The 16,244-nt window shown below is 32.8% G+C and overlaps 1 protein-coding gene across 2 annotated transcripts; it reads left to right on the forward strand.

Annotated features, from left to right (window-relative positions):
- The first annotated feature begins 12,343 nt into the window (after nt 1-12,343).
- Nucleotides 12,344-14,802, forward strand: LOC126965795 (uncharacterized). 2 transcript variants are annotated; one of them, XM_050809565.1, is made up of 3 exons: nt 12,344-12,648; nt 13,869-14,083; nt 14,204-14,802. In XM_050809565.1, exons 1-3 carry the CDS (start codon nt 12,344-12,346, stop codon nt 14,755-14,757), a joined length of 1,074 nt encoding a protein of 357 aa, XP_050665522.1. In that variant the 3' UTR covers nt 14,758-14,802. The 2 variants fall into 2 exon arrangements, with proteins under 2 accessions (XP_050665522.1, XP_050665521.1); XM_050809564.1 differs by having other exon boundaries at nt 13,869-14,802.
- Nucleotides 14,803-16,244: the final 1,442 nt, after the last annotated feature.

The raw sequence follows: 16,244 nt of genomic DNA on the forward strand, positions 1-16,244 counted from the left end.
TTATAACAATATTAAGAAACATTAACAGTATGGCATTTTATTTGATAGTATTATTTCCACAGAAACAACTTAGAAATTTAATTATTTTGAGCCTCATCAAATTCCTTAATTTTGATATAGCTGCAAAGCCACGTTAATTAATATAACTACTGTACAAAAGTTTCTGTTAAATATAAAAGCAGTAGTAGGTTGGATGAGGGCACCGCAGGACCGATGGTCATGGCGATCTTTGGGGGAGGCCTTTGTCCAGCATGGGATGTCTTCCGGCTGAAATGATGATGATGATGATGATAAAGGCAGTTATTAAATATCTTAAACTTATCGTTCAATTGGCTATGAAAAGGTGAATCATAACTGTCGCATAACTTTAAAAAGAAATATTTTTATTTACTTACAACAATTTATGTACTAAAACTCTTTTTAGTAAAATCTCATGTGATCACTTCATGATATAATTTGTCATAGTTTTTGTAATAACACTCCTGTGTCCTACCTCAAACTTGAGGAACCGTTAAACACAGCAAATATACACTTGCAAGTCCTTTGAAATCTTCTGTTCTCACCAGACCTGTCTATAACCGATTATTATTTCTCCACTAATTGAAAAAAAATTCATATAATTAAAAGTTGTCTTCTCTAGACTGCATGTGACCTTTCCTTGAAATGGTAGAAATGGTGTATAGACTAACAGGTTAAATACCTCAATTATATAAATATAGATGATAAAAAAGTGAAGGCCAATATAACATGTCTTCAGTTAACGGTATTAGCTGTTATAGTACTTCTGAAGTAAGCAAGGTATATCATCCATAAACAAGATATTCCTTCAAATAATTAAATATATAGTACCTTAAATATTTAATAAACTGTAAGCGAAAGAAAGAGAGTTTAGAGATTGATGTTATATTGAATGTCATCACTAATTTGACGAATTTGAAACCATTGAAACTCACAATTTTCCTAATCACATCGTAATGAAGATAAATACAGAACCTAATTGGTATCAATCCATCACTATCAGTTGCAAGTTGAAACTGCAGTTTGATTTCAATTCACCTTTTGATTATTTTTTTCTTTTCAGTCTTTTCATGTTTACATTTACTTTGTCCATAGTATATGAAAAGACTCTATAAGAATATTGTAATTGTTCACTTTGTTTGTTTTGCATGCTTAGTCATAGTAACCTCAATTAATATTATCCTACTAATCTATCCTACTAGTCCTTCTTATATTATAAATGCGAAAGAATGTATGTTGTAAGAATGTATAGATGTTTGTTTGTTGCTCTTTAATGCAAAAACTAATGAGTGGATTTTGATGAAACTTTACAATAATATATATAACTTACACTACAGAATAAAACATTATGCATATAGATAATGATATAGTGTGAATTATTTAAAATATAAGTGTCAATTAAGTAGGAAAAAACCTGCCGTCAGCAAGCTATTTTGGCGTGGGCAACAAAAAGTGATAGGGTTACGCGTATATACATTATATTTTTTGATATTCACAAGTGTCATTTCCGTGACCTAAGTGAATAAAGTGATTTTGATTTGATTTGATGTTTATGATAAATAGTCCTACAAAAAAGCCCAGTTACGCGTATATACATTATATTTTTTGATATTCATAAGTGTCATTTCCGTGACCTAAGTGAATAAAGTGATCTTGATTTGATTTGATGTTTATGATAAATAGTCCTACAAAAAAGCCCAGGACAGCATAATATATCTCTCTTTTATGTAAAAGCCAAAATAGTGAACCATTAATACAAAAAAAATTGATAATTTATTTCTAACGCACATATTTTGGTCTATCAAAGTATAAACTTTATCACATCTGATATATAAAGTAGATAGTTTTTATCTATAATAGTACATTATTTAAACAAATAATTGAATAGTTATGACGATCACGATAAACAACCGAGTGCACGATATTATGGTGCGGTCGGGTAGCGGGCGTTAGGACGGGCTTACGGGTGACCGGACTACTGCGGGCGGAGTATTTATTATTTTAAAACACCAGCAGCTACAAATAAAAGTTGCATTTTAAATGACTATTAACAAATCGCAGGGTCAAACCTAAAAAGAAGCAGGAATACATTTGGGAATTAAGCAATCCATTCTCTATACAAAGAGTTGTGTATTTTATAACCATCGTAGCTAAGTGTATAACTTAATCGGAAAGCTGCCTCGCTTCGAGTGCTCCAACATCCGGCTGGGAAAGGATCAAAACCTGGAAGTGACTCTGATAAGGAAACCAGATCCTGTCCGCGACCATAGTTGTTTCAGTAAACTGTACACTCGTTAGTGAGTAATGACAATATTAAATTGAAACTTTAGTGAAGTAATGAAACTTTGTTACTTCTTTGTTGTTAGAAAATATCCGTACGGATTTTGTGTAGTGCTTATTGATAATTTGTCGCGTTTAAAAATAATTAACGCACATTATATCGCTTCTATTTAATCGCGAAAATGATGTAACTTCTTCGTGAGACATGGTTTGTTGACCGCCGAATGCATGGGTCCAATTTAAATCGTAAAAATGCAGAAAAGTAATTTCGCCTGCGTAAGATTCTTTTTTTTTAGAGGACATGGCGGGTTTGGGTTGCTGTTGCTTTACATTCAGTCAATTGAATGATAAAAATTTATCTAAATTCAAAATGATTTTAATTGCGTTGTTTATTTGTTAACAAGTTTTATTGTTTTCAATATTAGATCTTAAATTCATTAATGTATTACTAGTATTGGCTAGTAATAGCAACAGGTTTTAAATGTCATGAGTTTGCTATAAGACACGTTAGTATCCATCCCTACTCTGTTCTATTGTGCGCGCGTCCCCGTCTATCACATGACGATTTTCAATACTGTTGTGGGAAATAGTAAATAACAAATCAAAGAATAAAATATGCTTTTATCCTCTATCAAAAACCATAAAATATCGTGTGCTGCTAAATCTGAGGTTGGTGCTGCTCGTCAATAAGTAGGATATACCTAAATCAATCAAATTTTTTGGCCAGATTAGGTAACTTCATTTAAGTAATTCTTAATCCTGCCGTGATTTAATCTGTACATAAATATTATCTCACGATTTAGAAAAATCTAATCAAGAAACAGTGTACGAGAAAGCACAAAGGATTCAAGCAGCATCCAAAATGTAATTGCTAACAACTAAAAAGAATATCTATTATTGACTATAAATTCACAGTTATGCAAAAATTAAAATATTGCATAGTATTTTTTGTAATTAAGGCATTGCAAAACAAGAATTGGTATAGAATGACGCAACACAATCCTGATAGTATTGCAATACGTACGCCGTTATGTCTTATGTGTATAATGTTATAAAATCGCAGTTTCAAATATTTTTAATTTTAAGAATACGAAACCATATATTGCGAACGCTCCAACAAAGATCAGAAGGTGTGGTGTTCAAATAATTATTATAATTATAAATTTTCATGAGGGGTGCGCAACCAGACATGCATATATTAAAAAAGGCACATGCGCCGTTAGACTTTAAAATTTTTTCATTATCTAGCTGTGAATATTAAAAATTTCAACCCTACGTGGATTTAAAATGCTGCTAAAAAAGTTTATAAAATTGTATGGGATAATTAAAATTAACAGACAGTTTTATATTAATACTAGCGGACCCGACAGACGTTGTTCTGTTAAAAAAAACTCTCGCCGATGGAATTTCGTAAAATCCGTTCTTAGCTGACCTCTACTCGACGAAAGGAATATTCCTACCAAATTTCAAGTCTCTACGTCTTATGGTTCCAGAGATATCGTGATGAGTGACTATATACGTGGAAATCTCTTATATATATAGATTGACCATGGGAAATGAATTTTCTAGATTCAGACCACAAACTTTCAAGAATTGGCCTTGAGATTTGTTAATGGTCATGGCGAATGCAAGACGGATCGGAAATTAAAGATTTGCGGGCTAACTCGACATGCAAATGTTCATGGAGTAGTTGCTCCAGATCATGAAGAATTGCTATTATCATTTCTGTATTGATCTCTTCATGTCGTTGTTCCTCCATGGTGCCCATGAAATATAATTGCTAAAATTTATGGTGTGCCTCTTCGAGAGATTGCAATGATCCAATTCGATGGTGAATCTGTCCTTGTATCTACAAAATCAAAAGCAAAGTCCGTATTACTGATTTGTAAACACTTACTTTTAGAATTAGCATACGTAATACATAGGAATAAGTATTGCAGGTATGTTATTCTTCTACTATATTGTGTGTAACAATATAAATAAATTAATACCCTGAATGTCGGATTAAATCGTTGTTCTTAGATAATGTCTGCCTCAAATGAGGACATTTGGAAACAAACATTGTTTTTTTGAATGTTTGCTAGAAAATGTCGTGATTCGGTAGTTTCCCACTAAGGCAGCACAATACTGGTGTTTCTCCGAAAAATACTTGCAAACAACGTCCATTGACTCAATGTGAACGCTAGTATGCAAGCGGTAATCAGTACTGCAATCGTATCGAAACGCTGCTCGATTCAAATCAGTACTTCATAAATTTCTTCTTGTGCGTCGAAAATTATCTAGTTGTTGATCTCTGAGGCTTACTGGCTGCCTCGCTTTGCTCTTGTGATTCAGAAACACAACGTCGAGCCCATACTAACGCGGTGCTTTTTATCTGCAATTTCTTGTTCTTCGTCAGTTCAATTTGCAATGTTTCGAATCCTAGTTGCTAATCGTCTATGTCGGGAAAGATGGAACAATAAGCTAATAGAAACTTGAAACAGACACACCCACCCAATGACATTCTATACATAAGAACGTCATTGCACCCACCAGTCAACTTGAATAACGTGACGTGCACTGTCAGTTGTATTTTATTACTCATGTAGCGTGAAACTGACAAAAAACTTCATTGAATTCTTTCTATTCTCGAGATGTCATGAAAATGTCAAACCATACAAAATGTTTGAGAAAATAAATGTTTTTATAATTATATTTTTTTGTGATTTTTTCAATATTTTATTACTTATTATTCTATTCCGGACTAAGAGAAATCCAAAAAAATCAAACAACAGAAAAATTGGTCTAGCCGTTCTTGAGTTATAAATGGTGTAACTAACACGACTTTGTTTAATATATATAGATTGATATTACATAGCTACTTTCTTTTCTTTCGTAATAATGGTCACTGAAAGCATTTATCATAATTTTTTCAATTTATTGAACAATCGGATATTCTTTGTTGTACAGCAATTTATTGATGATAATTGACAATATTTTTGTTTGTGTGTATATTTAAAGTTAACATATTATATAACCGTTTGAATTAATTAATGTTAAGCAATTATGCCGTAAATATTATTTTTCATTATTATATTCCATACATTTAATGGTAGTGGTTACAACATTATATTAATTAAAACCATGAAATTGATCTTTCTTACACAGCAGTTGCAGGTTGGTTCAATATGGGTATCACCAAAAAATATGCATACACCTAATATAACCTAAAATTAATATTCAATAAGCGTTTTCCTCTAGTCAATTGATTTACAAACAATCTAAAATGACACAGGAAATATAAGTACCACTTATTATTAGTAGATATCTCTCAAATAAATGAACGTCCTTAAGGAAATGAATTTCATCTGAGTTACAGCACAGATTTCCTTTCAGTGCCTATACGTGATAATATCTATTCTCAGCTCAAAACTATCAATGTTAACAATTAAAACTAAATCTTTAATAAGATAAGAATTTGTATATAACTTATATATTGTATTTAGTATATAATATTCATTTCATACCTTACATTATCTATCTATTACATACCATTAGGTAAGCCAATAGTATTTAAATTTGTAAGCAAAATTTAAGAATGATGCGGCATCCGAACCCGCGACCTCTCGGGTTCCATCCGTTCCGTAAACCTTGGTATATCTTGTTCAACGCTCAGGTTGTGGCTCCATCTACAGGATCTATTTTACAGATGTCATGTCTATTTCAATATTCATTCAAGTCAAGTCAAAAAATCTTTATTCACTGTAAAATTTTATAAGTTATTTAATACAAGTCAGGATGAAGTACAAAAGTTACAATAGCATTCAAATGAGTATAACAATATTCATTCAACAAAATTTAGAACATTAATTCCAACTATCTTTGTCATTAAAATAATCTTTCACATTATAATAGGCCTTAGATGTTAATTTATTTTTTACGACACATTTAAAATTTTTAATAGGTAATATTTTAATTTTATTTGGAGTTAATTATAATTTACACAATCCACTTTAAAAGATTTAGCAATTTTACGGAACCAAGTAGATGGAATTGCCAGTTTATGTTTATTTCGAGTATTGACACTGTGTACATCACTATTCTTTTTAAATTGGCTATTTTTTTATGAGTGTATAGGAAGTTCTCGTATATGTGCTGGCAGTGTACTGTCATAATATTTATTTCACTAAACATTTCTCTCAATGAATCCCTTGAACGCATTTTATAGACTGCTCGAATTGCTCTTTTCTGCAACACAAATATGTTTTCAATATCTGCATCTGTGGTTGAAAGACCTTGAGTAAAATCATATTGTTTATTATGCATGAGGTTATTATTGTAAAAATGGTTAATTAATTGCGTTAACATACTTTTTTCGAAAATCTTGCTAAAGGTAAGGTAGTTCTTGCTAAGGTAGTACTGATATGGGTCTAAAATTGGTGAGGTCAGCTTTATCTCCCGATTTAAATAGAGGAGTGATCATTAGCGAGTGTATTCGAGGTAGATTTCGAAGTTTTTCAAAGTTACTGGTGGTAAAAGTTTTAGAAGACATATGATAAAACAACTGTTTGGACAAAGACTTTGCTTAACCTGTGGTTTTATAAAAACATATGAGAATTTAATTTTGTTTGGGCTTTTACAGAAACATGTATTAATTATAAAAATACTGAGGCCACCTTTTTACTTTCAGTCATAATTTAAATGGAACTATAAAAATAACATGGTGTTGCGTGCTGGTTTTAATAATATCGTTCTATGGCCTGTAATGACTTTAGTAATTTGCTGTAATAATGTAGTAAATGTTCAGCCAAAGCTTGAGTTTCATTTATAATAATTACTTTTGTATAAACAATAATTGGTTTAGTATTAAGTTTATAGTGGGCGATCTATTGAAGGAATATAATTAACCCGCAGTTATGATCTATGTTGTAGTTGTAGTAATCAAATAAAAATTACCATGTACGTTCGATTCACAACTGCCTTTACAACCATTTATAAGTATAAGGTTGATTTACGCAGATAAATAAGATAACATCGCTACGTATTAGAGCATTTTATTATAAGTTATGAATTGCAACATATTATTGTATTTTTTTGTGAGTAGATGACGCTGCAAACATTTTAGTCACTTTTTGATGCCATTTTGAACAATTTTTCTGCCAATATTTTAATTTATTTAAAATTTTGTCTTAACGATTCTCCAGGTAATGAGTTACTAATAGCGTGAAAAGCCCTCATCTGCAGTAATAGTGTAGCATTAATATCTGCTGAATTGCCTCATAATAATATACCATATGAAAATTGCATAGTATGAAAACAGTTATAGTAAACTAGGCGGTCCGTACCTATAAAAACACCAAATGATAAAAGCATATTATTATGATAATATGTATCTTGCCAATAAACATCTATAAAATGCTAAAATAAATGCTAAAATACTATAAGCTTTGAGAAATTTAATTTAACAGTCGGTTGAAACAGAAAATGTCAAGTATATCTTTGTATATGCGTAGGTAAAAGAGAGCAAGTAAAATTCTAATTTCAAGCAAAAATAAGAGCTTCACCATATTGGTACACACAATTTAATTTTATCTTGTCATAAATATGGCTGCAACTAAAAACCTATTGTGTTTTTATGTTAGAATTTTCGTTCTTTAACGCCATTTCACATAATATATTTTTGAGATTAATATTAATTACAGTAAAAGACTGAGGTAGTAGAAAATAGAAATAGTATTTTCTTTGATGAACCCTCTAAATAGGGCCTGAAGGAGGTTTTTAATCAAAAAGTTTTCAGTTCAATATTTTTGTATGAAAATAACATGACTATTTTACAGCGTTATAAGCGGCTGTACGCATAGAAAGCGGCTGATTGACCCCGCTATATGCTCTAAAAAAGGAAGTTTTCAACCGTAAAATTACATTTTTGTAGCTTTTATTGAACTTTTTTTTAATAAATTACTTGCCCCCGTCCGAACGGGAAAGAGACTCACGTTTTGGAAGCTGGTGAAGCAGTTACCAATGGACATCTGCAACACCAGTGGTCAAGAGATGCGCTGCCAGTCTTAAAGTTGATAATAAATAATATTGAAGAACTCTAAGTCGTATCGGTTCTGGAAAACTACGGCCAGTAATTGATTCCACAAAGTGACTTTGCGAGGAAAAAAAATTCTCGCACGATGAAACACGATGTGGGTGGAATTTCGGATTTTGACTGAATGTCCGGTGGTGGAATTCGATTGCTGGTATCAACCCAAACAACGTCGCTTAGCACTCGCTCTATTACATGAAAAAATGAGTTTTAATAATGGTTGTGATGAATATTATAACGAATTAGCAAAAATATATGACTAAGCTAAAATTGCCACCGAGTCGTTTTTACACTGCTTCCTACTAGTTCATACTTTTATAAGGAGCTCTGCAACATCGCTTGATGACTCTATAGCAGTAGATAGTTGTAGAAGATATAACAACTTGAAGAATAAATTGAGGATTCCTTAAATAATAAGTAAGCCGTCGAAAATAAATTCACACATTCTAAGCTTTAAGCTCAACTTATAGCTAAGCTGAGCGTGATAATGTCACAACTAGCATTAGATCCACCTAATATTAAGAGAAAATATAATGCAAATCGTAACACATCACAACACAAGTACCGTACCGCACTACGCTCCGTACACGCAGACAGTCCTAAAATTGTGTCTTATTTGTCCATAACATCACACACCACACAATGTGCACTATTATTTGGGGCAGAAGTGTTAGCAAAACTGCCCAGGATGAACTCACTACATATGTTGTAAGTTATTTATTATGTTTCTATTGAAACAAAATAAAAAACTTGATTTACTTTCTTATACAGTATTTAGCCTCAAGCTTTGTATAACCGGGTACCAGACAACAATAGCATTAAAATAATCTAACTAACTATATTTAAATAAATAACCATAATTCAATCTCAAATAATATAAATGTTTAAAATAAAAGTTAAATATTGACGTAAGTGAGGTTTGAAATGAGATTAGCAAGTTTTGTTAAGGGCCAACCAATTCCGCTTCTGATAAATGAGCTAAGTAAAGTGTGTGAGCATTTCTTGTTTGCTTCTAATTAATTATTACTGGTTGAGTAGCGTCGCGGATTGAGGGCACTAATAGAAGCCTTTAAGGCATAATATGTTGTTCAACTAAATGAATTACACAACTAGCTAAAGAAAATTTTGCCCCGAATATGCATGTACACTGTCATAAAGTCATCTTATTTTCTGTCCATCCAATGACAGGCTACACAAGGTAAATATCTATATCATAAAAATATTTGCTTAGTACTCAATTAAATCTTTTATTTAAATAAGAGTTTTGAATATAAATGCGAATAAAATAGTTGTACTTTTTATACAAACCACTCATTTATTTGGAAATGCAACGATCCGTAATTGGATAAAAAGGAAAGTTACTGGCAGCAAATCTTGGCAGCAACTGACAGCGGCGGTTTGTCTCAACTTGTTTTGTTTCTGGATCGTTATCGAGTTCTTTGCACGAGAAGCCATCAAGCTGTCCGATCAAGTTAGAAATTGGCGATAGTGGCTGCTGTCGGAAAGCTGTATCTAAAGATAAGCTTCGGGTTCAGAAAATTTTCCCTCGATTGAAAAATGTGCGGCTAAGCGATTTAGACCTTTTGTTATTAAGTTTTTGTAGATATATTGGTATTGTTATCCTTATTTCTACGAATATACTTTAATTATTACATCCATTAAAAGGCAAAACATATAATATGTAGCTATAACTTCAGTTACAAATAAAACTTTACTTTTCAATCGAAATAGCTACCTGTGCATTTAAAGTCAGCCGTACATCTGTCTGGCTCCGAGTTTATAGATTTACGTATTATTTTTATGGGCAATTTCGTCATTTGATTGTTTTTTTGTTTCTTAAGCGACTCGGTTATGGCGTTTCGTTTAAAGCAGGCCATGTGTTCTAAAACGGAGAATAATTTGTAAGCAAAAGGATCTGGGCTACAATAAGGCCAGCATTCAGCTTTGGCTGGAAGTCCGGAATTATAATGGAAATTCAATACATTTAAAAAAATGTACATATTTCTTAGATGATTATCATAAAACGATCTAAGACAGGTATTAGACATACTTTGGGATGAGGCTTCACTCCTTTTTCACAAAAAATATGCTTTGTGACTCTTTGATAAAGCACCCTTCACCAAACCATGATTGACACAGGATTATATCAAGTTGCACTTCACCCACCTTAAGTTCTACAGCTTTTTTGGAGTTATGAGCTTACATTTTCCTATTATTATTGCAGCATGTCCTGTATATCGGTGAAAAACATCGAGCTTCAGGTGATGAAGTGATAGAGTTCTAGCAGTAATCTTCGCTTCTTGCCATAAAATATTTGTTTCTCTATAGGAATTAAAAAATACATATATTAGTATTTTAAAAGCACGCTGATACTCTGATCGACAAATGCCTAGCTTCCTGATAGACAATCATTGAGAATATGTTTTCTTTACCCATTCAATTATATTATGATTTAATATATATCTGAAAAATATATGTGAAATGGAGGGAAATTTGCATACGTGAAAAAGATATATAAATTTCAAGTTTTTAAAGTTTTAAAATCTTTGTAGAACAATTTTAAAGCAAAATAAATAAAAATAGAATAACTTTAACAAAATAAAAGTAGGAATATTGTGCATAATCTTGTTGTAATGAAAAAGGATGGTTAGGTTTTGATGTGGATGTGTTTGTGTAAATAGTTTCTTTTAAAGTTGTAAAACAAAGTATTAGATATATCTATTACTTATTAAATTGAATAAGTACAGTAACAGTTTTTTTGTTTCTTCTTAGAATTTCTTTGATCTGATAGAATCTGATATATGTTTTCTATTTGTATAACCATAAATGATAAATAAGATACATCGAAATATTTAGATGAGATGGCTTGTGAATCCAAAAAACTATTTTTGCTAAACCATATCATTCACACAAACTCAATAGGTACTATATAAAATAATAATAATATTAAACATAACACATACTAAACAGCATATCTTAATTCAATAGAAGCCAAAATATATTAATTTGATGATAGTATTCCATTTCATGTTGATCCCAAAGAATGTTTTTAAGACATTCATCCAATGGGCTCCATGGCGTGTTATCAATAAAACATACTTTACTCTCAGACGAATAAGCTCTTTATTAAGTTATCTTCCACCACAAAACGTTGCTGTATTGATAATCCTACCTATCGTTAATTCGGCTTCAGAGTTTCATTCGGGTTGTTTATTTTGGTTCCATGAGAAAATACGGGAGTTAAACACCAAAAATGCGTATATGTGGCTTTTATGAGTATTCAAATTGTATACTTTAAATTTATCTTAATTCAATTATGACAATGTTTTATTAATCAATGAATTAACTCTAAAATATTGCAAATAGAATATTGTTCTTAGGCAGTGGTAAGCCCACTTAACAATTCCTTAACCGTTGTTCTATCTATACCATTAGACATATAAATAAAATTAAAGCGTATATATTGTATTTATATCATCAGAATATAATACATATATTTCAATGTTCGACTGTGCCTGTCTGTTCTGGTTATCTCCAGAATTCATGTAAGAAAATTAATAAATTAAACCAATAAAATTGGCAACAGTACAACGGCATAGTGGAAGCGTGCTGGGCCCATAACCTGGTGAAATAAGAATAAAGGAAACTAAAATGAAAGAAATATTTTATTAATTATTATTAAAGTAAAAAAACTAACAGTGAACAATGACAATTGACGACGGAGTTTAAGCCAGTATGGAGTATACCAATAGAAATGACATTGAAGGCCTACGCAGACCGGGACGGCAAGGCAAGGGATTTTGCCGTGAGTCAGCGCACACTGGCCGCTTAGATACCGCGGCATTCCAGCACTTTGCCACGGCATGCCACGGCGTGCCGCGGCACGACAAAGCACGCCTCAGCGACTCCTGCTGCCTGATACACTTTTAGTCTTCAGTTGCGTTTGATCGAGTGTTGGTGTGCCTCAGTTTTAAAATGGTAGATTGGGATTTGGTGTTGATATCGATTATTGCAGATGAAGAAGAAGGTGCACAGGCTAATAATAGGGATAGAAGAAGATTTTGGGTTGATAATTTATGGAAAGAAAGGGAATCAAAGGGTGAATTCAATAATTTATTTAATGATTTAAAATACGACGTGCAAAAATTTTATGACTATCATAGAATGGATTATGAGAAATTTCAAGCACTGTTGAATATATGTCGACCATATATCGAAAAACAGAGGACCAATTTTCGCAACCCCATTGAAGCCGATCAGAGATTATCCTTGTGTTTGAGGTGGGTAGTTAAATGATTGTATAAGTTTTATTTTTTCTTCTTTTATTAAATTAAAAAAAAAAAAACAATATTTTTTGCCAAGTACAATCATGTATTGTAGACACATAATAACGATTTTCAAGTTTTTGCACTGATAAACCTTCTCACTGATAATCCCTGGATCTTTATTTGTTTTTACTTAATTTAGAGTACCTACTAGTTTAGATTAGTTTCGTATTCACAAACTGCAGTTTTGTAGCCAGACCCTGAAGCAGCTTCATAGCCAGGGCCAGAGGCGGTACCATAAACAGACCGTGAAACAGCTTCATAACCAGAGCCTGAGGCAGTTCCATAGCCAGACCCCGAAGCAGCTTCATAACCAGAGCCTGAGGCGGTTCCATAGCCAGACCCCGAAGCAGCTTCATAACCAGAGCCTGAGGTGGTTTCATAGCTAGAGACATCTTCAGATGTTGGAGCTGGAGTTCCCTCTATGTATTTTAATTCGGCGTCAGTTACCACATTAAATATTTGTCTCTTTATTTGGACCTGCACTCTTTCTGGTAGTTTTTTTACTGTGGCAGCCATTGTTTGAAAGAACGAATCAATGGGGTCCACCTCCTTTTTCGATTCAATGTATTTATTTAGTATTTCAGCAGTTGTTGTAGGTTCTGGTCTTATTAAGGAATGGTGTGAATCATTGGTCATTCGCGAAACTGAACGTTCATCATTATCATTGACAGCGGATTCTGCGAAAGAAGTCTGCGTATCCTCTGAAGAGGAGTCCAGATTCGAGGTTTGTTTTCTGTGCTGAATGAATTTTTTCAAAAACTCCAGCTCTTTTTCAAACTTGATAGGGCGTCGCTTTGTGTACGGGTCACCACTCTTTGTTTTTCTGTTATTCAGAGCTTTCCTAAAATTATTACGTATATTACCCCATATTTTCTGGCATTCTTCACCTAAAACAAAACATAAGCAGGTAAAATGGTATAGAAACAGAATAAGTAGGTAATGGGAAAAGGCCTTAGATAGTGACTAGGTTAGCACCAGCTGTGTTTATGGGATTATATTGAGCTAATCTTTTTCTAAGTAGAAATTACCACTGGCATTACGGTGACGGAAAAATATCATGAGGAATTCATAATTATATATAAATACGTAAACTGTATTATTTAATTGACTTTGTTTAACTGTGCCCTGTCTTTCACTCTGCCTCACTTACCCCTAATTATATTATCTTTCAGATTTTTGATCACGGGAAGTAGCTTCAAGTCTCTAGGTTACAGCTATCGCATGGGGTTTAGTACAGTGCGCTCTATCGTACATGAAACTTGCCGAGTCATTTGGAATGCCCTAAGACCTAGTGTTATGCCAAAACCAACAAGGGAAAAATGGACGCGAATCGCGATGGAATTTGATGAAAAATGGAATTTCCCGAACTGCATCGGTGCAATAGATGGTAAACATTTCAAGATAAAAGCACCTCGCAATAGTGGAAGTCTCTACATAAACTATAAAAAGTTTTTCAGTATCGTACTACTAGCGGTTGTGGATGCAAATTATAAATTTGTGATTGCAGATGTAGGATCATATGGACGAAATAGTGATGGAGGTATAATGCAAAACTCAATATTTGGAAAAAAATTGACTTCTAATGCCCTCGATATTCCCCCAAAAAAACGTTTACCGAGGACAGATCTTGAGTTGCCGTATGTTTTTGTAGCAGACGAGGCTTTTCCGTTAACCACAAACATTATGAGACCATTTAGTGGCGATCGATTGACAGATGAAGCAATGAAAATATACAATTATCGTTTGAGTAGAGCCAGGCGTATCGTCGAAAATGCATTTGGTATACTTCAAGAACGTTTCGAATTATGTCAAAAAGGAATTCAGGTTCAACCAAAATATGTTGATAATATCATTTTAGCATGTACTTGCTTACACAATTTCATCATAGGTGGTACAAGCACAGAAAGCCAAAATATAGCAAGTGTAAGCATTAATTTAGAAAACGATAATAATATGAACAATGCATTAGATGGTATGACAGTACGGGAGATGTTTAAAGATTACTTTAGGTCTGATGAGGGCTCTATTCCATGGCAAAACGATATTGTAAATAGACATTAATACTGTGTTAAATCTTAAAATATAATTATAGTGCAAAAATATTTACTTACCTGTTTTATTCATTTCTATTCCAATTCTTTTCCACGCATTGTTCTTCATTTGAGTGTTCATATAATGTTTTGATGACATATTATATAAATAATCATAGTCTTGAACTAAAGTTATTAATTTTTCCTCCATGTTGGAATAAAAAACGTAAAAAACTGGTCTCCGAAAAAATCACGTAGCACAGTCGTCAAAGACGCGGGCGCAAATGGATGGTCAATATTGGTGTGCATTCCCCGCTTCTCTACTCCCGCCGCCGCACCCCGCAGTATATCACTACGAGCGCCGGAGTCCGTGGCATGCCGTTGCCTACCGCAGTATGCCACGGCATCCCGCCACGGGAGCCTGTGGCGCGTGTTGCGATAAAATCCCTTTCAATGCCACGGCATCATTTTAAAGCATAGCAATTTATGTCGTATTTCTGTACCAGTACGGTTGAATGTCCATTAGTAAAAATTAAAATCCCTTGCCTTGCCGTCCCGGTCTGCGTAGGCCTTGACATTACTCACATTGTCATTTCAACTAAGCGCGGGTGTCCGCAGTTTAAACAAATACAAATTCAGTGGTAGATTGCCATGTCAAAGGCAATCTAAGCGGGAGAAGTAGGGGCAGATTCAATATTGATAATTTAAAATATTAATGAAAGAACATTTGAAGTCTTTTGAAGATAACAATCGTGGGAGGTAACCTCGTCAACAATTTAGGAATGTTTTTGAATCGTTCGCTTTGCTCCAGGGAAATTGAACACCGAAAACAGAAGCAATCGTAGCTGTCCAATTATTTTTCTTATTACTTTGGGATATTTCAAAGTTTCCAATTAAGGTTAACAAAATATTTTCTTGTTGTTTATTTACTTCCGCCTTGTATATTTCTAAAACAGAATTTCAAATTTAATCATGTTTTTGGACATCAAGAGTTGTTTGGAAGTATTTTTTCAATCTTACTTAAAAAAAAATTATTTCATCATAAAAATTTGAAATTAATATGGTAATTTGTTGACCAACATGAGATTGATTTGTGTTTTGATGTGTATTTTATTATATTTACAATTTTTACATATTTGTGGAAATATTCAATAAGATAATCTTGAATACCAAATTTTACACGGATCGTTTTAGTACTTCTATTAGTGAAACGAAAACTCTGAAACATAAATCATATGTATATATTATACATATGAACAGAACTTAAAGATGCTTTACTCAGAAATTTATCATGACTTTATAGTTAAAAAAAAAGCAATTGACTTCAAAAAAAAACTATTCCAAAACAGTAGATACAATATCCTCCCACCGCGGCCCCACTCTCGCCTCTCGCCTTGTCACGTTGCGCGTGCGATACAAGCGCATCTCAAGTACATTCTTCCTTCAACTATGAATATAAAAAATAACAATAATGGTAACTATTGAATTAGAATTAGAAATTAGAATTAAATTAATTAA

The sequence above is a fragment of the Leptidea sinapis genome, chromosome 8, assembly GCF_905404315.1.
Source record: "Leptidea sinapis chromosome 8, ilLepSina1.1, whole genome shotgun sequence".
In the NCBI taxonomy this organism is placed as follows: domain Eukaryota; kingdom Metazoa; phylum Arthropoda; class Insecta; order Lepidoptera; family Pieridae; genus Leptidea; species Leptidea sinapis.